This window comes from Engraulis encrasicolus, chromosome 6 (genome assembly GCF_034702125.1).
Source record: "Engraulis encrasicolus isolate BLACKSEA-1 chromosome 6, IST_EnEncr_1.0, whole genome shotgun sequence".
Taxonomy (NCBI): Eukaryota; Metazoa; Chordata; class Actinopteri; order Clupeiformes; family Engraulidae; genus Engraulis; species Engraulis encrasicolus.
This window is the reverse complement of record NC_085862.1, coordinates 8,972,200-8,995,918: the sequence shown is the minus strand read 5'-3', so window position 1 is coordinate 8,995,918 and position 23,719 is coordinate 8,972,200. Positions and strand designations below refer to the sequence as shown.

Genomic DNA, 23,719 nt, shown 5'->3' with positions numbered 1-23,719 from the left:
TGGTGCATGAAATTTATTTTTGTACATACATTTTCATTCGGGAGGGTTGTAGCTTTCATATGAGTGACTTCTGAAGCCAAGTGATTAATTGAAAGTCAGGTTATTAGCTGTTATTCCAAACAGATGGATAGGCGACAACTCTTTTGGAGGCGAGTGTAGTGCTTGGCAAAGAAAAACGTTTTTGACCTTTTCGTGACCTTGACCTTGACCTTTGACCCAATCACTCCCAAAAAGTAATCGATTGTTCCTTGGGTCATGACCAATCATCCCACTAAATTTCATAAAAATCGCAATATTACATTTTTGGCCCAGTCTTGACCTCTTATTCAATTCAGCATGCACACGTTGTTATGGCATATAGTGCTTGGCAAAGAAAAACGTTTTTGACCTTTTCGTGACCATGACCTTGGACCCAATCACTCCCAAAAACTAATCGATTGCTCCTTGGGTCATGACCAATCATCCCACTAAATTTCATAAAAATCGGCTCAATTTACTTTTTTGACCTTTTCGTGACCTTGACCTTGACCTTTGACCCAATCACTCCCAAAAAGTAATCGATTGTTCCTTGGGTCATGACCAATCATCCCATTAAATTTCATAAAAATTGCCTCAATTTACATTTTTGACCTTTTCGTGACCTTGACCTTTGACCCAATCACTCCCAAAAAGTAATCGATTGTTCCATGGGTCATGACCAATCATCCCACTAAATTTCATAAAAATCAGCTCAATTTACGTTTTTGACCTTTTCGTGACCGTGACCTTTGACCTTTGACCCAATCACTCCCAAAAACTAATCGATTGTTCCTTGGGTCATGACCAATCATGACAAGATCATCAATCATCACAAGATGCCTGAAGAAGATCTATGATCGAAACGTTGCTCCTAATAAATGAAGTCTTTGGCAAGCAGTGTGCAGATCCTTTCCCGCTCCTACATCATGACCAATCATCCCACTAAATTTCATAAAAATCGTCTCAGTTCTGTCTGAGTTATACGAAGTACAAACAAACATATTCACAAATAAATAAATAAATAAATACACAGCGGTCAAAACATAACCTTCGCCGACTTTGTCTCGGCGAAGGTAATAATGCGCTGCATACTGACACACTGACTAAAGGTGCTAAAGGTAATAGCTGTGCACTATTTTTTTTCCAAAATTCATGCTGCTCATTCACAAATGTTGCCTTTCACGAATACATACCACCACCATCAAATTCCAAGCATTCATTATGACTTCATACATAAAAACGTGGATCTTCCTCATGTTTGCTATTTTCAAATTACCAGAAACAGACATTTTTAGCTGCAAAACATACAGTACTTTTTTGGTCCTACTAGTAAATATTAGCTTATTATTTAGAAAATATTCATGAAAAGATCAAATTTGGCTACAGGCAGCACAGTTAAAATGAACAACGTAGTTGCAATACCTATTCTGGCCACCATCCTACGCAGTGCACCTTTACAAAAAGTAACATAGAGTGCGTTACAATATGCGGCCTTGCCTCCTCCACTTGTGCTTGGTTCCTCGTACCAGGAAGTAATATGTCATGATGACATCACTGACAACAGCATTATATTTCAATATCTTGCAAAAGCTCAATTGTAAACTCTTTTTCTCATTTGCAATTGGGATGGTGAATGAAAAACAGTCCCTCAAAAGTTGTTGTGGCTAGGCTGACAGCTGGGAAACTTTATCGTTTTCTCCACGGAGGAGGGGCCAGGACGCGGGGCGAGGAAACAAGCAGACGTGGAGGAGGAAAGGTTGCATATTGTAACGCACTTATAGTGACCGCACTCTAGGCTAATCTTACCCTCTTCCTCCTGGAGCGGAATTTGGATGACAGCCTCGCTGCTGTCGCCTTGGATGCGTACTCAGGCTGGCTGTATCTGTAGTTTCTCCGCACACTCTCAAAGTATGTCTTACATGCACCTAAGCACAAAACAAAACAGGAAGAATAAAATGAGCAATGGTAAAACAAACAAACATGTCCTAGAGCAGAGTTTCCCAACCAGGGGTATGTGTACCACTAGGGGTATGCGAGCACACTGCAGGGGGTACTTGGAAAAATGTTACTATTATAACAAATGTATGGAGCAGTCACATCAGGACAGAGAAAGCGAAATAGAACATGAATTAGGGGGTATTCATGGCACAACTAAGAGGCTTAGGGGGTACGTGAAGGTTGGAAAAAGGTTGGGAAACACTGTCCTAGAGCCGTGTTAAAAGTTGACGCTTACCCTCAATAGTGTCTTTGCGTTCTTTTTTGAACTCCGGGTTGTTAGATATGGCCTCGGTCAAAAAGGTTGTCGTCTCCAGATTGTGCTCAGACAAAAGCCTGTGAAAATATGCATGGTTAAAAAAAGAACCCAAGAATGTAAGCTTGAATCCAACTTGTAGCTGCCATCGAAGTCAGAATAAATGAATAATAACTATCAGGTTAAAAAATATAGAGCTCATAAATACATTTCTAGTAATACTGTAATAGTTTCATATTAAATGCCTAATTTCATATATTGCTTAACGTTTGCTGCCACAGGATTACGGGTGTTACTTTGAGGGTCGCTCCTTGCAATATTCTGGACCAAGCCATAGAGCAGTGATTCTCAAACTGTGGGCCCTGAAGGTATTACAAGTGGGCCTTGAAATCGTTTTCCAAAAATAATAATCAAATTTTGGTGTGTGTTGCAGTTGATTTATTAATTGGGTCAGTGGTGGGCCCCGAATATTTTTGACAATTTCGAGTGGGCCCCAAGTTGAAAAAGGTTGGGAACCCCTGCCATAGAGGATCGAAGTTTATCTAGAGAGGTCATAAGTGTGTTTTATGGGAATCTCTGTCTATAAAGGTCGTAGTTTAGCTCTCTCCCATTGACTTCTATACAAACGTCTGGGGTGAAGACTCTGCCCACTTTTGCCACTTCCTGATCACTTATCATCGTATTTTTCTAAAATTAATTAAAAATTCTGTAGCATACTTCACTACAGAAACATGCTTGATTTGGTATACACCAGTCACTGAAGAGATTCCCGTTGTTTCAGAAATACATTTCTTAGTATTTTACATGGAAATTGAGTAAATGTCACCCATTCATCTCTATGTGTTTCGAGCGATTTTCACCCCGCCGCCATTTTTTTCCCAGAGCAACCGATTGCCGGAAGTTAGCATGGTTATGACCTCTCTAGATAAACTTCGATCAGAGAATCTCTAAGCTAAGAGAAAGGTATCTACCATTGACTCCCATTATAGCCCCGTTGGTGAACGCAGCCAAGTGAAAGATGAATGGGAGCCTATTGGGCTAAATGGCTCAGCAGGGATTTGTGACGGTTCTGTTCTCTGGTTTGTAAAGATGTGTGCACATTCTGTACCTTATCATGGAAGTTGTATTAGAAGTGAAATTAAAGGTTCCTGACATGGCTTTGTTCTCCCAAAGACGTGTTAGTTTTGTCCTGCAACACGCTAGCATTCGGCTAATACCTGCTGGCTGAGGAATCTCTGCGACTATTCACGACCAGAGCTGACGAGAGACGTAGGCCTACTCTGACTGATCCTAGCAGAGACATCTACGGTCACACGCCTCAAAACCCGCCACCGCCGTGCAACATGTTAATTGAAGGTGCCCACATTCTTAAGGATGAGCACAGTCATTTCCTTTACCCCATGTACACATGCCGCTTTTCCACCACCTTAAATGCAATAAATAACAGGTGTCTGCAACAATCATAACATAACTTTAAACACATCTGAAGTCAGACTTAAAACTACAAAACAAATGGCGAAGTGCCATAAAGTCGATTGTCACGTGTTATGTCATTGCTATAGTTTAAATAAGGGTTATTTTCACGAATCTAATACTTGACAAGATGCAAACGTGTCGGCAAATGCTTTCACTTACTCTTATCTATCGAAAGCGACTTCATTATTTCCAGGGGAAAAATACACAGGCAGATACAATTATAAGAAGCATACAGCTGCATTGGGACCCATTCATTGTTTACTTGGCTGCGAGAACATACTAGCTGCAGTGCCACTCCTGGCCACCAGCTAGTGACCGTTCTCGTACAATATTTCTCTGCTTTGATTCTCTATGACAGGGGTCCCCAAACTAAGGCCCGGGGGCCGGATGCGGCCCACCAGGCCCCTTTGACCGGCCCTCCACCTCTCTGCATCTCACCATTTGAACTGTCCCAAAGAAGCAATCCTCACAAAAAATTAAAAGGAATACCTGTGGTATTTCAAATTGAAAAACATGTGAAGTACTCACTCAAATCACTTGTAATGATGAACTAGTTTGTGCTAGAAATTATGAATGAAGGAAGCGAAGGACAGCACTCTTCAGATTTTTCTCTGTTTATTCGCCTACGAACGTTTCGGGCAGAGCCCTTCTTCAGCATGTAATGGCGATTGCCGTGCTAGGAATTATGGCTATAACAGGCAGTGGCCTAGTATACAGCCCACATGATTTATCCCGGCCCCTGATCACAGTCAGGAACGATAATGTGGCCCCCAGAGAAAAAAGTTTGAGAACCACTGCTCTATGACCAAGCTAGCAGGCAGACAGTGTTGCCAGATTGGGCGGAATTTTGCAAACGTTGGCGGTTTGTTTTTGAGAACGTCTTGGGCGGGATTTGATCAGACACATCTGGCAACACTGCAGGCAGAAACCTCACAGATTCCTCTGCCTAGCAGAGTACACATACACATACTGTAATGCCCACCTGGCCATTTCAAGATACAAATAGCTCAGGTAATAGTCAGGGAGAAAAAATAAATTAAAAAAAAAACTACAGGACAAAAATAATAAATTGTGCCAAAAACACAATTTGTAAGTAAGGGTAGACAAATGTGCAAAAACATACTGCGACTTGAGGTAGACAAGATTTACATGACCAGAGATAAGTGTTGACAGATACATGTATAGTTTTGTGGTGTAGAGGTTAGAGAAATAAGACGTACATTGTATTCCAAGTACAACATAGATCCTGGTAAGGGGCATGAAGACAACAGCTAAAATTATCATAAAGCAGGCAGTGAGCAAAGTATGATAGGGGTGAATATTTCTCACAATGTCACAGTCTAGTACAAGTGAAAGTGTAATATAAGATAATACACACACACACACACAGCAAGAAGTTTCCCGGTACTGGGCCAACTCAGGCATATCACAGTCTTTGCTTGTGATGAGCAGAAAATAAGTGCATGGCCAGTGGTCATGATGGTTCTATAGTGCCGCGATTGCATTGTTCACACACACTCACACATGATGTTAAAAGAAGACTGAATAAAGTCCATACATGTGTGTTTTTGTTAGTGTGTTATGTTTGAAAGACTGTGAAGATGTAATGTGACGAATGACGAATTTCTGTTGAGTCATGCATGTATGGTTGCATTTAGGGCTGCACAATTAATCGAAAATAATTGAAAATCGTGATAAAATCGTGAAATCGAAGTCGTGATTTCAATCGTGACTTAATCGTGGCAATAGTGACCTACCTTTGAGAGCGTCCTTGAAGCCAGAACATACTGACAGGCAGGTGTTTCTGGCCAGAAATCTGTCCACCTAAGCTTCATGCTATTGCCTTTATATAATTATTACAATTAATTTTATTTTGCTCATCCCATATATAACTCATTCTTGGTTATATTTCATCTTATAATTAAAAAAAAAATCTGCAAAAAATCAATAATCGTGATTAATAATCGTGATGACCAAAATAATCGTGATGACGATTTTTTTCCTTAATTGTGCAGCCCTAGTTGCATTGTTCATTTGATATCTTTACGTGGAAATAATTTATTTTTATTTGCTTTTGTTTATCTCCGGATGAGTGAAACATGGGGCCATGTATACCGACAGCCAGGCAATGAATTGATTTGACAGAAATGTATGTACATGCTCTTATTACGCTAGTTGTTAGGAGTTACAACGTAGAACGGGCATGTTGCCAAAATGACTTAACGTTAGGCTAGTAGTCTACGTCCGTTAATATAACATAAGTCTACTGCCATTACAACAATTAGGCCTATTTTGAATTACTGCTAAATCCCAGGTTACATACCGCCATTCAGACATACCGCCATTGACTTTTTATTTCAAGAACCATTTTTCCAGCTTACAGGAACTGTTTTCAGATCCTACCTGTTAGCGCAATTACAGGATTAGTGTATAATTTAGGGTATAATTTTGTCAGGGTCCAAATGCCCTGTCACCCTCTCCACTTCCGCTCGTGTAGCAACATTGTTGCAAATGTCAATTGAGTAAGAACATTGTTCACGCGCCTTTAAGTACTTGCAACAATGTTAAAATGGCACGGAATGACAATCAAACACTGTCGGAATGGCGGTTGCCCCCCGCTCAAATCATATTATGACAGACAATATATTTGTTGCATATGTTTTTTTTTTATTGTTATATTTTTTACATTTAAATCATGCTTCAACATAAATTGCTTTTTCGGCCGCAGCAGGAGGATCCCGAGAGGAGAACCGGCCCCTCTCTGTCACTCGCCGGCGCCGCCTCAAACTCGCTGGATTACTGCTCGTCCTCCCTTTTACGTCCAGCGCCTGCTGGCATCGATGCAGTACACGCGTGAGGCGCGCACTTCTCCACCTCGGAGAGAGCACCACCAACGTGCCCTTGTCCTCCTCCCCACTTTCCTCATCGGACACAAGGCTGGCGTCCGCTCCTCTCAGGTACTCAAGGTCGTCCTCATCCAAGACATCCTGCGCCACCAGCAGTCGCTGCTTGAAAAGCTACAAAAAAAATAGGGCAGTTTTAAACAGTGTGTTAAACATTCCAAAGTGTGTACTGTTGAAAACCTACAACCATGCTTGTTGACCATGAACATGCCAAATAACTGGCGATATGAGATTATCCAGATGCATTGTTGCTGCCTAATATATCCCATCCACTAACAGGTGCCATGATAGTGGCCAAACAAACAAAAAGAGCTGAGAGCAAAGCATCAAGGATATCTGGGCTTCCATAACTCCCATGTAATGCCCTGCCATTGACTTCAATGTTAAATGCAGCATTCCAGTCACAGCTTTTAACCAAGTTTTGAACATTGAAATGTACTTTACAAGGTACCAAATGCCAACTGCTTTGGTGTAAATGGAAAAAAAAAAGAAAGACATTTGTATTACAACGCTACAAAACCGTTTTGCGTAATAATTTGGAACATCATTTTTTTTTCAACATTGCCGTGCGCAATTAATAATTTTCCAGAATTTGGTGCAAATTCGACCAAATATCAAAGCAGCAGCCAATACCAACGGAGGAGGGCAAGGACATTGTGTTTCCTTATGCTTGCATCTCTTGCCCCTCCTCCGTGGAGAAAACGATAAAGTTTCCCAGCTGTCAGCCTAGACACAACAACTTTTGAGGGACTGTTTTTCATTCACCATCCCAATTGCAAATGAGAAAAAGACTCTACAATTGAGCTTTTGCAAGATATTGAAATATAATGCTGTTGTCAGTGACATCATCATGACATATTACTTCCTGGTACAAGGAGAAAAGCAAGTGGAGGCAAGGTCGCATAATTTGTAACGCTCTCAAAGAAAGGGGTGGCAGTTGTGCGATGGGATTGCTAGTTGTGTTTTGCCTACCCGCTCACGTCTGCTCGTCAGCTTTTTCCTTCTCTTCACCTCATCAATCCTCCCCGCAAGGTTCAGTCGTTTTTGACTTTTAAAGATCGCCTCTCGACGTTATTTCATTAATACTACCGTGTTCCCAATTGTTATTGAATGTGTTACGCGTTGGTCCTGTTTTAAAAAACGTTCTGGTTGCTTTGTTTCAAGACGTTTTTGCAAGCTGGCAAGGTGGCTTGTGGAGAAACGAGAGAGTGTTCCGTGTTTCTCGTGGAAATGCGTCTCTGATTGGCTCACTCCTCCTGCTCTCGAAGAAACGCGTCTCTGATTGGCTCAGTCCTCCAGTTCTGGGAGAGAATGTAATGGGAAACAGAGTCGCCACTTCTCCGGGTGGTACTGCACTATAGGGGCGCCAACGGAGGCGTGCAGGCTCCATTCAGGGCTGTGCTCTTTCGACAGCGACCCCTAGGCGAGCTGCAGGCACGGAGCAACCAGAGTGAGCCGGCTTTATGTATGAGGCTTTGTGCTGTGTGTGTACCTGAGAGTAGCAATCAGCTGGTGGCTAAGCTAAGCTATGTTTCGAGCCACCAGACGTTGCTTGTTTTGAAAACAAGCAGAAAAAAATTACTCGACATGTTTTTAGATAAATGGGTCGATATAAACCTTTGTGGGCAACGCCTTCTTTCGACGTGACGAAACACAGAAAGGCTTTCGTGATTCGCTCGTTTCTCTGCATTATTGATGTAAATTGGGAAACACCGGGAAACACAGCCAGGAGAGTTGACGCACCGCTATGAGAGCCTTGCAAGTGAGTTTAACTTGGGGTGACCGTCCGATCTTCGAAAGGAGTGAGTAAAACTGAGTTTTATCGGAAGTTGGCCTTTAAGATTCTCGTAGAATCTATTGCAGGCTCCTGCAAGACAGTAAGAAACAGAGTTAAAGTGATACTGTCCCATTTTTGGAAATAAGCTTATTTTACACCTCTCCCTGAGTTAAATAATAGGGTTTTATCGTTCTCCTGTACTTTCAACCGTTCTCTGGGTATGGCAGTGCACATTTTACCTCCATGCTAGCAGTTAACATTGAGTCCTATGAGACCAGCTCGTGGCTAACTGGTCTCATAGAACTCAATGTTAACTGTTAGTTAACGCTATGTGCACTGCCATAACTAGAAAACAGTTTGAAGTACAGGGGAACGGTAAAAGTCTATTGTTTAACTGAAGGGGAGGTGTAAAATAAGCTTATTTCCAAAAATGGGACAGTATCACTTTAACAAACAAACAAACAAACAGTCTTATTTGTGCACCATGACCACATAAATCCTGTACATGTCTGATGAATAATCTTGGGTCTTACTTCTGAGTAAGTCTGGTCCCCAGCTCTCCCCAGAATCCTCAATGGCTTGGATGATGGCCTTGGTGACCTCCTCATTATGAGGTGACCTAAAGCTGAACAGAAAACATTTTTAAAAATAATTTAAAACAATCTTTAGATAGGAGCCCACAAGGGTGCAGGGCCCACGGGGAGATGCCCACTCAGTGTTGCCAGATTGGGCGAGTCCCCGCCCAATTGGGCTACTTGGGATGAGCGTAGGCGGGTAAATATGGGAAAAATTGGCCATTTGGCGTTTTTTCAGCCATTTTTGGCCCATAGAAGTCAATGTAATTTGTTGAAATTTAGCGCATTTTGGCGGTTTTTGAGAACCTTTTGGGCGGGTTTTGATCAGACATATCTGGCAACACTGCCGCTATGCCAGAAGGCCAGTCCAGCCCTGGCCAGGCTCAGAGTAAACGTCTTTACCTGTACTGTGGTCCCAGTCGCCACTGCAGCTCCTCCCGCAGCCTGCGATGCGTTCGCCTCACTCGTGCCTCGTGAAGAAAAATGACAATACAATCGCATATTGTCATGCTAGGAAATAGCCTATTGTTACAAACCGTGGACAATTGTTTCTTGATTTTCCCGCACAATGATTGAAGTACCATCTTATCTTATATGTAAAAGACAGTCTGAACACTACTGATGTTTTCCCTAATAATCTGATTTATGTGAACCTCAGGGTTATTTGAGATGGTTAAAATTGAAATTACAGGTGTAAAGTCTAGATTATTTTCTTTCCCTAAAAGGGACACTGTGCAGGAAATGGTCAAAAAAGGTACTGCAACTATGCGGCTCATTGAAACTGGGCTGCCTATTGCCAAATTTGATCTTTACATGAAAGTTTACTAAGTAATAAACAAATATTTCCTAGTACGATCCAAGCAGAGTCATTTTTGCAGCTAAAAATGGCTATTTCTGGAAATTCAAAATGGCAGACCATGGGGAAGATCCCCCTTTTCATGTATGAAAAGTGCAATTTTTCCAGTCATAATGAATACTTAGAATTTGGTGGTGGTGGTAAGTATTTATGAAAAAGGTAACATTAGTGAATGGGCAGCACGAATTCTGGAAATAAACAACAACAACAAAAATCTATGATGTTTCTATCTGATGTTTTCCCTAATAATCTGATTAATGTGAACCACAGGTTTATTTGAGATGGCTAAAATTGAAATTACATGTGTAAAGTCTGGATTATTTTCTTTCCCTTTAAAACATGCATTCAAATATATTACCGAGAGCTCCAGGGGAACTCTGTGAGGGGTCTGGGTCCTGGTGGAGGTCTGCTGTTGCATGGCAGCCACCTGCTCCTGTAGTGTCTTCAGGTCACTCCTCATGTCATCCCTGGAGCTGCGGACATCACCCACGGCCCTGCATCAAGACACAAGACATCATTTCACCTAGTGATGAGCAAATGGAGCTTCCTGAAGCTGTTGAGGCATCTTCCTGATTGTATCTGAAAATGATAGGTTTGACTTGGACAGTGGTGGGGGACATTGCAATGGTGAACTTTCTGGGTATGCTAGTGTCATGGGGGTCAGCTCTATGTTCCCACAGCCCGCTGGTCCCACAGCCCATTGGTCCCACAGCTTATTCCTGCTGCTCCATGTTCCCACATTTTAAAGAAATTATTCAAACAGGCCCTATGTTCCACAACACAACAAAATGTTCCCACATTTCCGAGTAAACTAAGAGAACATGTCTTTCTCCCTGCCATGGGACATAGGGCCTAAATTTGAATAAACGCTTAGAAATTTGGGAGCATGCGTCAGTAGGTACAAGCTGTGGGACCAATGGGCCTACAAAATAATGTTAAAAGTCTTAGTGATGTGGGACCAATGAGCTGTGGGACCAATGGACTGTGGGAACATAGACACACTGGAAGTGTATGTGATGCGCGCACATCCAGTAAAAACAGGTGCCGGATCAAACAAACGTGCGTAAAGGAAGAAAGGAAATCTGCACACTGTTACTGCTCACCGATTTATTTGAACACAACGTTTCGACCTCAGGCGGTCTTCGTCAGGTGTATACATAGACCGCCTGAGGTCGAAACGTTGTGTTCAAATAAATCGGTGAGCAGTAACAGTGTGGGAACATAGACACACTCCCGTTTCATGTCAAAAGTGGTATGGACATGTCCCCACCACATATGGACACATACCAGTGATTTCTGTTGCTTCAACTTACCTCAGAACATCTCTCAAAGTAGGCCTATGGCTTTCAACAGATTCACCATGAAATAGACTCGCGCTTCCTCGCCAGGCATTTGCTACCTCACTCGGCGATCGTCTCGGAGTTGCCATTAGAGGTAGTTCGTTTTGATGGCGTGAAGTTTACAATGCTAAAAGCCTGAGAAGGATCTGCCAACCACGAAATCCAGACAAAACGCGAAAAGGAAGTGCTGATCAGTAACACAAAGTTTTGAAAATCTAAATGTGAGTCAATTTAGGCAGGCTGGCCAAGGCTATATACTATATAGCATACAACTTCATTAAATAGCAAAATTATCCACAGCGATGGTTAAGGGGAAAATAAGGTTTGGCCATTCAAAGTTTTGTTAAAGGATAGTTCCGGCGTAAAATGAAAGTTTCACCATCGCTTTCCCATGCCACATAATGTATCTAATGATGAGCCATTCCAGGCAATGCCGCGCCGTTATGGAGTTAGCTAATTTTAAGCTTTTTGGCGAAAAACGCAGCCAATGCATCACGGCGGGGCCAATTATAGGCCTGTTATTTTCTGATGTTTCCCCGCTATAAACAACTTCAAAAACGCTACACACTTCATCACAAAGGTCTCGTCAATCAAACCGAGGCATAGAGAAGATCATCGGACCACACAGTCTTTCACTGGCCAGTGTTTCCAGAGGTGTCTCACTGTTGCAACTCTCTGACCCGAATGCAGGCTAGGCCTACTCAATCAGGTGGCTAGGTAGGCTAAATGGTCCGCGGTTCTTTACACCGGCTGCGACCGAAAAATGAAAAGCTGGAACCCCGACCGTTTTCACCGACTGCCACTGTCTAAACCAGCCATATTACGGGAATGGCTAATAGCATTAGAAGTGGACGAAACTGACATAAAAACCCTGAGGGATCGCTACCGTGTGTGGAGGGAGCATTTCGAGGATGATGGCTACAAGAAGAGTAAGGGAGATGGAACACCAAAACGAAACCGTCTGAAGACGAATGCTGTGCCAAAAAGGCGCATGGCTATGGAGGTATGTTTGAAGAGAGAGAAACATGTGTAAATGTCTGGCTCATGAATCTTGACTGTCTGTGACACTGGTTGCAACACCGCGCGTCTTTGCCAGCAAGCACTGTTTTGGGAAGGCATAGCCTACATGTGCAGTAAATGTAGCCCACTACAGGAGATAAATGCACTGTCAAAACAAACTAGCGCGGGATGGCAAGTGAAATTGTGAAATTGTGCGACCTGAGGCATTCGATGTGGTTGATGTCAAGCATGCTAGAGTAGTTTCAGTGAAGTAGACTCTAATGACGAGGGCGCGCGAGGTCAGATGGACCATTACGCAACGGAGGAGGGCTGGAGGAATTTTATAAACTCGTACTAGAAGTGCTCTTACAGATGTAAGTACACCACCACTGGTATGTTATTACACAGGTGAATCCATGTTATATTATACCGTGTTGCAATTACTTTGTAAGAGTAGTCTGCCTACCTGTACTCTCCATGCAACTCTTCAAATCTGCTGCCTGCACACACGGTAGTAGCGATCCCTCCGGGTTTTTACGTCAGTTTCGTCCACTTCTAATGCTATTAGCCATTCCCGTAATATGGCTGGTTTAGACAGTGGCAGTCGGTGGAAACGGTCGGGGTTCCAGCTTTTCATTTTACGGTCGCAGCCGGTGTAAGAACCGCGGACCATGTTTAGCCTTCCTAGCCACCTGATTGAGTAGCCTGCATCCGGGTCAGAGAGTTGCAACAGTGAGACACCTCTGAAAACACTGGTCAGTGAAAGACTGTGTGGTCCAATGACCCTCTCTGTGCCTCGGTTTGATTGACGAGACCTTTGTGATGAAGTGTGTAGCGTTTTTGAAGTTGTTTATAGCGGGGAAACATCAGAAAATAATAGGCTTATAATTGGCCCCGCCGTGATGCATTGGCTGCGTTTTTCACCAAAAAGCTTAAAATGTGCTAACTCCATAACGGCGCGGCATTGCCCGGAATGGCTCATCATTAGATACATTATGTGGCATGGGAAAGCGATGGTGAAACTTTCATTTTACGCCGGAACTATCCTTTAACAAAATGTCACCGTGGCAAGTCAGTTAAAAAAAAGGGCTATCAGGAGAGCGGTGCTGTCAAGTGAAGTTGTGATGAGCTACACAAGGTCGAAGTTTAGACCCTGGGCTTTTAGTCGAGATATTAGTCAAGATAATGGAAAAAATGAGGCGCACACAAGGCTAGTGTGGAAAAAGTATATTGAAGCCTAAATGTCTGTTTCTCCAGTTAACCTTAGACTTCTGTTGTTTAATTTCGGCTTCAATACACTTTTTCACACAAGCCTTGTGTGCGCCTCCTTTTTTCCATTATCTTGAGTGATTACTACTTTTTGGGAGTGCACGCACCAAGCAATACACGGGTGTTAAGTGCAGGCGCAGACGCCGACCTTTGTTTGTCTTTTGTCAGTCGAGATATTAGGACACATGGTTATTAATCCTTACAGTAAACCTAGCAAAGAAGCAAAATCATACTGCCACATCAAACTGAAAAAGACACTGAGTCAATGCCGGAAAAATAACTTTTTTTATTAAAAGAAACAGCACATTCGTCTTACATTTTCATTTCATTTAACTTTTCATTTAATTTAATTTAGGATCACTTTTCTTTTATTTATTTTTATTTTTTTCTACTGTTTTATATTCTGTAGCCTACAGTTATTTTATTGTAGGCATATCTCATTCTTTTTTGTTTTTTTCAAAAAGGAAAGAATAGAACTAATGCTGAACAGGGTAAAATTAACTCATTAAAGGGGTATACCACTATTTTTCATGTTAGGCGTTGTCTTGCTTTAAGACAAGTTAAAAGAGGGAGTATGTAGCTAAGCTAGTGAAAGTCAATGGATCACTGTAGCGTGTGTGATTCATTGATTCTCACTAGCTTAGATACTTACCCCCCTCCTTAAACCAAGACAATGCCCAACATGAAAAACATGACCACCTTAACCACCTTTATAAACCCAGGGCAACGATTTTAACCGTTTTCAGCCCCAAAATAGTGCCATACCCCTTTAATGCCTTGTGTACACCAAGCGCGACCTATGCGACCCAGGTAGCTGAGGTGGTTGAAGAAGTTTTGCCATGAATTTGCTTTATACTCTCTGGACGTAGCATGGACATGTTTGATTTAGCTAATCACATAACGGCTATGGCATGACAGCCTGGGACATTCAGAGATATGGTTTTCGCCGAACCGCATCATAGGTCATTATTACCATAAGATTAGCTTGATTTTAAAAGTTAAAATTCGCTCTGGTCGCTTTGCTCCTAGCAAATTCGCTCTGGTAGCTTTATTTGCCTTCCCGCCATAAAAAATAGTGACTTTTGCTGCTCAGGTAGCGTAGGTCGCGCACAAGGCATAAGGCTCCTCCTCTTGGTTTGCCCCCTCTTGGTTTGCCATCCTGCGCCTCCTCCCCCCACCGCGGTCTGCTGCCAGATTGAACCAGCGAATGGCATGGTGTTGAATATCCATCTCACTCACGTTGCGGCCGAGAGAGTTCCGTCGAACAGCATCTGCAATCAGAAAGAATTGATCAACATTCGCTGGTAGCCATGACTCTCGTCCAGTTATGGCTGTTAGGGTGGAATTAGTTTAAGCAGACTCTGATTGGTCCTTCGAGTGATTTCCGAGAAGATCAGACCATCTTTGATGACCAAGTTTGACACAAATGAAAAGAAGAAATTTCAAAAGGGTGTACAAACTTTTTCCTATGACTGTTATGTATTATTGAGGACATTTTCGAGTGCGTTTTCTTTTACCTAGAGTAACATTTATTTATCTTTCCTGATGTTTTAATCAAGTTGGACTGCAGACCTAACCGTCTTCCCGTGATTCAACAGTCAAGCTTTGCTGCTTGGTGCCTACATATCTTTTTCCTGTGCGAGATCATTGCAGCAAGCCCAAAGGGACAACGCCCGTGTTTCTCACAGTGAGACTGTAGCACTAACGTGAGTAAGCAATGTGGCTTTCTAGCTCTCTATCTTTTTTAACAAACTCCAAAAGCATTGCCATTTCATTTTTTAGTTTGTTTTTGCTTGCAGAAAATGCTTAGATGGGAGTCGGACAAGGTGCATTCCTTCTTTGGAGAAAAAAATAGTCGACCTGCTACAGCCATCTCGATGTGTGTGTATAACTGCTGCATTGCAGGTTTGTAGTAGAGAAATTCAGGTGCTCCATGTAAACTGGAATTTCACTTCTATAATGTAAATTTAAAATACAAAATGTGGTGAACTGTTAGGACACAAAATTAGGGTGGAAGGTGTGTGTAGCAAGCTCAACATTCTATAAGCTGCTGAATACTTAAATTGGGTTTTAATTTCCGTTTGAAAAAATGTTTTCCTTTTGCTGCTAGGCTAAGATTGGTCCAGAGTATATTTTTACCCATCTTAGATTATGGTGACATATTATACATGCATGCGTCCACCTCTCTTCTAAAGAAGCTAGATGTAGTTTACCATGCGGCACTGCGTTTTATTACAAATGCAAACATGAGAACACATCATTGCACACTATATGAAATGGTAACATGGACTTCACTATCACTTAGGAGGAAAAGCCATTTCCTCATTTTTATTGTGAAGGCATTGGTGGGTAAACTCCCATCATATATCAACTGTCTGGTGTCACGCCAAACCAGTTCCTATGCACTAGGTCAAGAAATAAAATTATCTTTAATATTCCTACAGTGCGTACTGAATTAGGTAAGACTTCTTTTAGTTCATATGCCCCACATGTTTGGAATAACCTCCAAAACACCTTAAGCTTGGCATCTGTGCCCTCTATAGAGAGTTTTAAAAATCTTTTAAAAACAACTTTAGTAGAGGAGTGTCACTGCTTTTAAACTCGGTTTTACAGAGGTTTTGTGTGTGTGTGTTTTTTTTATGTCAGATTTTGTTAGTTTGTTAGTTCTTACTGTTTAGTGCTTGATGGTCTTACTTGTTAGTCTTGTCCAGTGTCTATTTTGTTTGCCTCTATGTCTGACATGTCTTATATCCTTACGTGTGCTTTTTTTAATTTGTTTTTATGTCATAATATGCATGTGCCTCCTCTGTCTTAATGCCGTCTTGGCCAGGACTCCCTGGAAGAAGAGGTTTTTACCTCAATGGGACCTTTCTGGTTAAATAAAGGTCAAATAAAATAAAATAAATTAAATGGTCTTACTGAACGTCACAGTTTTCAACGACATATGGTTGAACGCCATTTTGCCATTCGCCCCCTTCCAGCTGATATTTCTGGCCACGTTGTCGCTGAAGAGGCGCCCCAAAATGTTCCACGTCACCCTCTTTACATCACGGCCGCCGATGGTGGACAAAGAGACAATCTGTAAGCCATAAATCACAAAACAATTTTAAGTTGAAGTAAGTCTCAGAATGCAGTGAAATATAGAGTAGGTACTGTAAGTGTAACGCTTTGGGGTGTAGTTCACAAAAAAAAAAAAACGATGGGAAATTGCGCCAAATTGCTGCATTAGCAAAAACTATAAATGAGACATATATTATATATTATTGAAATTAAAAAGTGATTAACATAGAAATATATATTAATTTAAATTCAGGATTTTATCTAATTTTTAAAATCTTTTCTTCAGAAACATTGAGATTTGGGGGGAAATCGCTGCTTATAAGAAGAAGAGAAAAAAACGTGCAGAAAACTGTGATACACATTTTTTCCAGAACCACACAGCCCTACTTTGGAGTGTAGTTCACAAAAACCAAGAGCAATTTGAGCAAAAATTCATACAATAGCAGCATTAGCTCTCGTTGCACCACCCTGGCGTGTGCGCTGTTACTAAAACATTACCCCCAATATTTAAAAGTGACAGCAGCTAATTTGACATTATACCATTTTTTGCCTGGCAGGTCCATTGTCTGCTTCCTTTAGAAAGGTCTCCATTTCCTCCACCTGTGTCATGGTTTCCAGCGGCAGTTCAACCTCAACTTCCCCAACATCTGGCTCCGCTGGATTAGAAATTTGGCTCATCAGCCGGTTGACGCGGCTTAGTATGGTGTCGTTCTGGTGTTTAAGGTACTCCATCATACTGAAGAGGTGAAGTTCAGCAGCTGTTGATGAGATGCCATTACATTACATTAGTATCAAAGCAATACATTGGTGTTGGTCCACATTTGGTGTAATGCAGTGACATGTAATCAGTAACGCAGACTGTTTTTGAGTAACTTGTCCAACATTGTGTTGTTCCATATTTGGTGTTTTCGGACTGCAAGGTGATAAGTGCAGAAATGTCTTACAAGAACATGGGATGATGTCCTGGTGTTAGCCAGGCATAAGAATAACGCGTAAAACAATTGGGTTTCATCAAATCATTTAGTTGAGAAAAAGAGAAAAGATGAGTTGCGTCTGTGGGGTAGTAGTAACCTTCAGGTGCTCATCGTATTCCAAAGTTGCAAAAACTTGTAGTGGAGAGAGAGAGGGTCCGAGGCACTCTGAAGTACATAAATCATTTAGTTGATTCTGATTGGACAAGAGGCGTTCCATAAGTTGAAATATTCCAGGACAACCCAACTACGTGCCGCGGAGTGCCCATTATACCTCGAAGTGCATTATTTCTAAGTTAGATGCTGGACTTAGACGTGCGACTTCATAGGTGTGCGTATCTGTGAGTTTGTTGACCGTAAAATTATTTTATGAAAGCGGCAATGTACACTCTTATTGACACGGACTGTCAAACAACGTTAAGCTTAGAGAAACACAGTAGCCTACCTGTGAACTCCTGTTTTGGGCCTGGTGACCCCCATTGTGCAGATGGAATCAGAGGAGTTAAATCTTGGCCTACAAACAGTAAGCAAACTGTAAGGTCATCGATCACTAAAATAGCTCATAGTAATAGCTCACAACTGTTGTTTCTCTTCTGCTCACCACACACACACACACACACACACACACACACACACACACACACACACACACACACACACACACTGACAGCCAGGCATAAGAATAACACACACTAGCTTAACAACACGGGCATTTGTATTGCCATAACAAGACTCAAATGGTTGGTCTAACATGGCCTACACACACAAACAGTGATTGAAAGACAAAGAACATTAGCGTTTAGCCTACCTGCAAACTCAGGGCCCCATTCACTTGGTTGAGTGAGCGATTGTGGTGGTGATGGTGGTGGTGGTGATGGTGCTGGTGGTAATTGCGGGGAGGTGGTTCTTCTGAAGTCTGTGTTGTTGGCACAAGAATAAAGGTGCCGTGTGTATTGCAGCTACGCCATTTTTCATGAATATTTATCATCAAGTAATGAAGTAAATATATGAACCATCATTTTTGTATCACTTCTTTAACATAAATTGTGCTATTGATCCACTTTGTGACGTTAACTTTACTCCCACACTCCCACAGATTTGCTCATACCATGGCAGTGATCTTCAGAGTCGACATGGGAAAGCGTAGTTTGTTTGGCGGGGGCTGGGTCGTCCTCCTCATCAGAATCGCCAGAGAAAAGTCTGTTGAAAGAAAACATTTATATCAATATGTGAATGAGACATAGAAATGGTTGCAGAGGACATTGATCCCTCTTTTGAGATGTGACCCGAATCTTCTAGGTCTAATCCTCAGTCCTACACACCTTCTGGTTATCAGAGTTATCAAAAGTAAAAAGGAAAAAAAAGATCAGCTGATTCTACACCTTTGGCTGGTGGGTCTTTTTTTTTAAAGATTTTTAATGACTTTCAGGAACAACACGGTCTATCTTATTAGGCACAATTGAGTACATGGTGTAACAGGTTTGTAATACCATGTGCTACTGTAATTACAGCCAGTGTTGCCAGATTGGGCGGGTGCCTGCCCAATTGGGCTACTTGGGATGAGCGTCGGCGGGCAAAAACGGGAAAAATTGGCCATTTGGCGTTTTTTTTCAGCCGTTTTGGGCCCATAGAAGTCAATGTAATTTGTTGAATTTGGGCGGAATTTAGCACATTTTGGCGGTTTTTGAGAACCTTTTGGGCGGGATTTGGTCAGACACATCTGGCAACACTGATTACAGCACAACAGAACTCCTACTTATGACACAACGGCCATTAAAACACATGTGATGAGACAAATGGAGAAATACACATTACACTTAAACAATGCCGTGCACAGACATTTCCTCTTGAGGTGTATATTATCTAATTTTATCTTTAAGTTTGTATGTGTTCCAATAAACTGAAAACACTGACTTCGGTTCCTCTTTGAAGGCCTCGTGTCATCTGCGTTGGAGGTCGGAGGTCGGAGGTGGTGGAGCGATGCGAAGACCTGCTCAAAGAGCTGCTGTCCTTCCTGATACGTTCCTAAATGTTGAATGTGGAGCAAGATGTTACTTTTGGGTAGTTAAGTGATGGTGTTGGATTTGTAGATTGTATGATTTTTATTTTATTTTATTTTATTTTTTTAAAGAGAGAAGGAGACACAGATTTGACTTACCAGCTGAAGAAATCCACCTCGTTTTGTAGGTGTCCCAGTCATCCCTTGGCCTTTCTTCCGCCATGGGGGCTTTATTTATTTTCGATTGTATTGGGTAGTTGGGCCACCGGGTGAATCCGTTTTTGCACCAGGTGTGATGCATCAGTGCCATGGTGTTGTTCTCAAATTCAATTAGATGATGCATCCTTAATGGAGAGAGGGAAAGGGTTTTGTTAGTAAAACAAAGCTTTGTGTTGGTGGTTCACTTATGCAACATAAATGCATGTGCCAGCACAATTTCTTAAAGGTGCACTGTGTAGGATTGTGGCCAAAGGACCAGTAGATATTGCAACTACGCTGCCCATTGAAACTGTACAGTCTGTGGGCAAATCTGATCTTTTTTTGTGAATATTTACTATTTCTTCTTCTAAGATCCCACTTTCCATGTATAAAAAAAGTTTACTTTTTCCAGTCTTCGTGAATAATTAGAATATGATGATGGTAAGTATTCATGAAAAGGTAACCTTTGTGAATGAGCAGGACAGATTCTGGAAATAAACTAAAATATATCACACAGTGCACCTTCAACCAGTTTACAGGCATTGAACACTGAGTGTGACATCAACGTTCATGGGGCAACTAAGCATGGCGTAATGAAGTGATCAACTTTTCTGTAAAGTACTTACAGCAACTTATTCCTGTTTTGTGGTCCAGTCAATGTCAGTCCCAAAGCCCTATCTAAACCAGATAACCCTTGATTGATTGAAGTAATAAAAATCTATGAACATTACAACTGATTAAAAAATGTTTGGTTGCCTAATGGAGCAAAGAGAAGGCCACACACCCTTCCCGGTGGGGCAGCATAGTGCATTTCTCCTCGAGCTCTGAGACTTGTACTGCCTTCCATCTTTGATGCAGTGTTGCAAAAAAAAAACCCAAAAAAACCAGCTAAAGTCGCTATTGGCTCGCTGAAAAGGTGCTAGACGTCGCTAGATGACGTCATGATGTTACAAATGTGACTATGTCACGCACGACACGCAGATCCCTAGGAAACGTGCCCGCATGCCTTCGTTCACAGTACAAATGGACGGTTACATGACGCCATTCAGACATACCGCCATTCCGACATACCGCCATTCCGACATTGACTTTTTATTGCAGGAACCATTTTTCAGACCGTACCTGTATGGGCATTTGGATCGTGACAAACTTAGACACTAAAATATACTCTAATCCTGTAATTGCGCTGTCACACTCTCCACTTTCGCTCGTGTAGCAACATTGTTGCAAAAGTCAATTGAGTTAGAACTTTGTTAACGCGCCACTAAGTACTTGCAACAATGTTCAAATGGCTCGGAATGACAATCAAATACTGTCGGAATGGCGGTTGCCCCCCCCCCCCAAATGGACAGTGCAAGCTACTGTTTGGAGATCAGAGCTAATTTGCAGCACTGCTTAACCGTGGGAAACGCTTCTGAAGGCGGCAGAGTTACAATTATGTTGAAAAACTGATTTTGCTATTGAAAAGGCACGTTTTAAAAAGTCGCCAGATGAGATTTTTAGTCACCAGGGACGTCAAAAAGTTGCTAAATCTAGCGACAATGTCATTAAGTTGCAACACTGCTTTGATGTGTCTCAGAAATGAAACAAATACTCAGAGTCTGTGAGTTGCAGGTAGGGCTGCACAATTATGGAAAAAATCATAATCACGATTATTAATCACGATTATTGATTTTTGAAGATTTTTTTGAAAATTATAACAAGATGAAATATAACCAAGAATGAATTACATACGGGATGAGCAAAATAAAATGAATTGTAATAATTATGTAAAGGCAATAGCATGACACTTAAGTGGACAGATTTCTGGCCAGAAACACCAGCCTGTCAGTAAGGACGCTCTCAAAAGTAGGTCACTATTGCTACGATTAAATCACGATTAAAATCATGAGTTCGATTTCACTATTTTATCACGATTTTGATTATTTTTCGATTAATTGTGCAGCCCTAGTTGCAGGTGTAATGAACTATTTATTAACAAAGGAGCAGCATAGAGCACAGAGGGAGCGGAAACGATGCTCAACTGAACTGGGTCACACTTGCGGGCGACCTGTCTATTTGGAGTCATTTGTAGTGAAAATACGGGGAAAATCGCGTCGCATATCGGTTCAATACGGAACGCATGATTTAGCTATCAAATACGGGATGGTTCTGTCTTTCAAAAGATTGGAAACCCTAACAAAATCACTAACACAGGGACTTTGTCCCTATGAAAAGTGCTAAAATAATTCCATATAAACGTTTAATTATTCATTAGTTATTAATAACATTAATATAGTGGAAAAGGTAACATAAAACTTACTTGCACTCGCCATCCAATCGGGCAGCCACGCTTCGGGAAAACCTTTGCAAACTAAATTTCCTGGCAGAGCCCGGCAATATACTATGTATAAAATCAATGGCGCGTCCACTGTGGGTCCGCCAAAAATCTGTGTGGCGCGTCCGATGTGCAGACCCGTATCGGATGCGCTCTGGGTCCGAAGGCACTCTGCGCTGCGTGGAGGTGATGCAGATATTTTGAGCAGCAGAAATGGATCTGACAGTTGGGCGGAGACGCTTTAGATACGCGCCGCGCATCCAAAGTGGATCTGACAGTTCGCCGTATTTGGTGTCAGTGGGAGTGCTGTATTAGCCATTGCAATGCATTGCGCAATGCATTGCAAAATGCATTTTGAATAGTTATTAAAAAAAATGTTTTCAAAAGATTTGAATGGCAAGAATTCACACATAGATGAAAGGACGTCTGAACAGACGTGTGAACAGTCGTTTCCAAAAAAAAAAGTAAAAGTAAAAAAAAAAAATGCCATGTTGGTCAATTTGCAACGCTTCATTTTACACAAATTTACAATACCGTGATATATACCGTATACCGCCAGTGGCTAAAATTATACCGGGATATACATTTTTGGTCATACCGCCCAGCCCTACTCCCCGGACGAGGAGATATTGCTACTGCTTCTACATCTGCACGCTCCTTTATCAAAGTGCAACGGGGAAGTATGATCACACAAATGTTTCAGACATTTCGGACTAGCTCAATGAGATGCTCTTGAAAAATTGTCGCCATCGTCGTTTTCAGTTTCAAACTGTGCAGTCTCTCTTATCGGCCCCAGCGAGCTTGAAGATATCGTATGAAACGCAAGCCTATGGATGCGTTGTCTAACAGGCGCGAAATTGACACGAAATACGCATGTTAACGCAATCATGCACGAATCGTGCCCATGCACGCGTATCCTGCAGCAAGCTTACCGAGGGCCTAATGACCTAATATTTACTAGTATGACCAAAGTAGAATACGTTTTGCAGGTAAAAATGCCCATTTCTGGAAATTCAAAATGCCGGACAATGGTAATAATGCTAAAATTATTACTCAGTGTTACTCAGTATTACTCAATTTAATTCTTACCCTTCCTCTGGATTGTAACGTAAAGGAGTATTCTTCGAGTTGTGCAGGCGGCGAACTGCTTCCTGTCAAGGGAAACCACAAAAATGCATTTTTTGGGGGGGAATTTGAAGTGGCCCCTCTACTAATGAAAAAGGTTACCCACCCCTGTAAATAAGAGAGTTGTAACAACCCGGAAGTAGATTTGCCACTTGCTTCAATGTAGATTGAAAGCTGAGCCCTACCAGCAGTATATGCAATAGCAATTGGCTTATTCATGATTAATTCATTAAAATGTGTTGATATTACGTAAATCTGCGAAATAAGACCTATTTTAGAATATGGCCTATACTACACCACGCTGTGGAAACCAATTCTTAACCTGTCAGTACCATGACGGTGCCTACACACCGCAAGCGCGACACGGCCACTGAATGTGTCCGGTATCAGTCCGAAACGGTTAGAATACATGAAAACAGATCATGCCTTGCACACAGGAGCTCGCTGTAAGCGCAGCGCATGTCCGGCCCCGCGAGCGTCAGACTTGACATGTCCGCGATGCTCCTTGAAAATATATTAGGTCTGTTTTCCTGCGAGGACGTCCGCGTTCAAAGAGCGGGTTCCATTGAAAATTAATGGCAGCTG

The 23,719-nt window shown here is 41.9% G+C and overlaps 1 protein-coding gene across 1 annotated transcript in view; it reads right to left on the bottom strand.

Moving 5' to 3' along the window:
* Window positions 1-6,405: 6,405 nt before the first annotated feature.
* LOC134450174 (uncharacterized) overlaps window positions 6,406-23,719 on the bottom strand; it is a 31,755-nt gene continuing 14,441 nt past the window's right edge. Inside the window, exons 9-15 of the mRNA XM_063200027.1 lie at window positions 23,099-23,160; window positions 10,215-10,350; window positions 9,403-9,470; window positions 8,959-9,050; window positions 8,489-8,515; window positions 7,621-7,703; window positions 6,406-6,762 (exon numbers count right to left, since the gene is read on the bottom strand). Of these exons, the coding sequence (XP_063056097.1) occupies window positions 6,439-6,762; window positions 7,621-7,703; window positions 8,489-8,515; window positions 8,959-9,050; window positions 9,403-9,470; window positions 10,215-10,350; window positions 23,099-23,160 (792 nt within the window). The 3' untranslated portion in view covers window positions 6,406-6,438. The remainder of the gene's footprint in view (window positions 6,763-7,620; window positions 7,704-8,488; window positions 8,516-8,958; window positions 9,051-9,402; window positions 9,471-10,214; window positions 10,351-23,098; window positions 23,161-23,719) is intronic.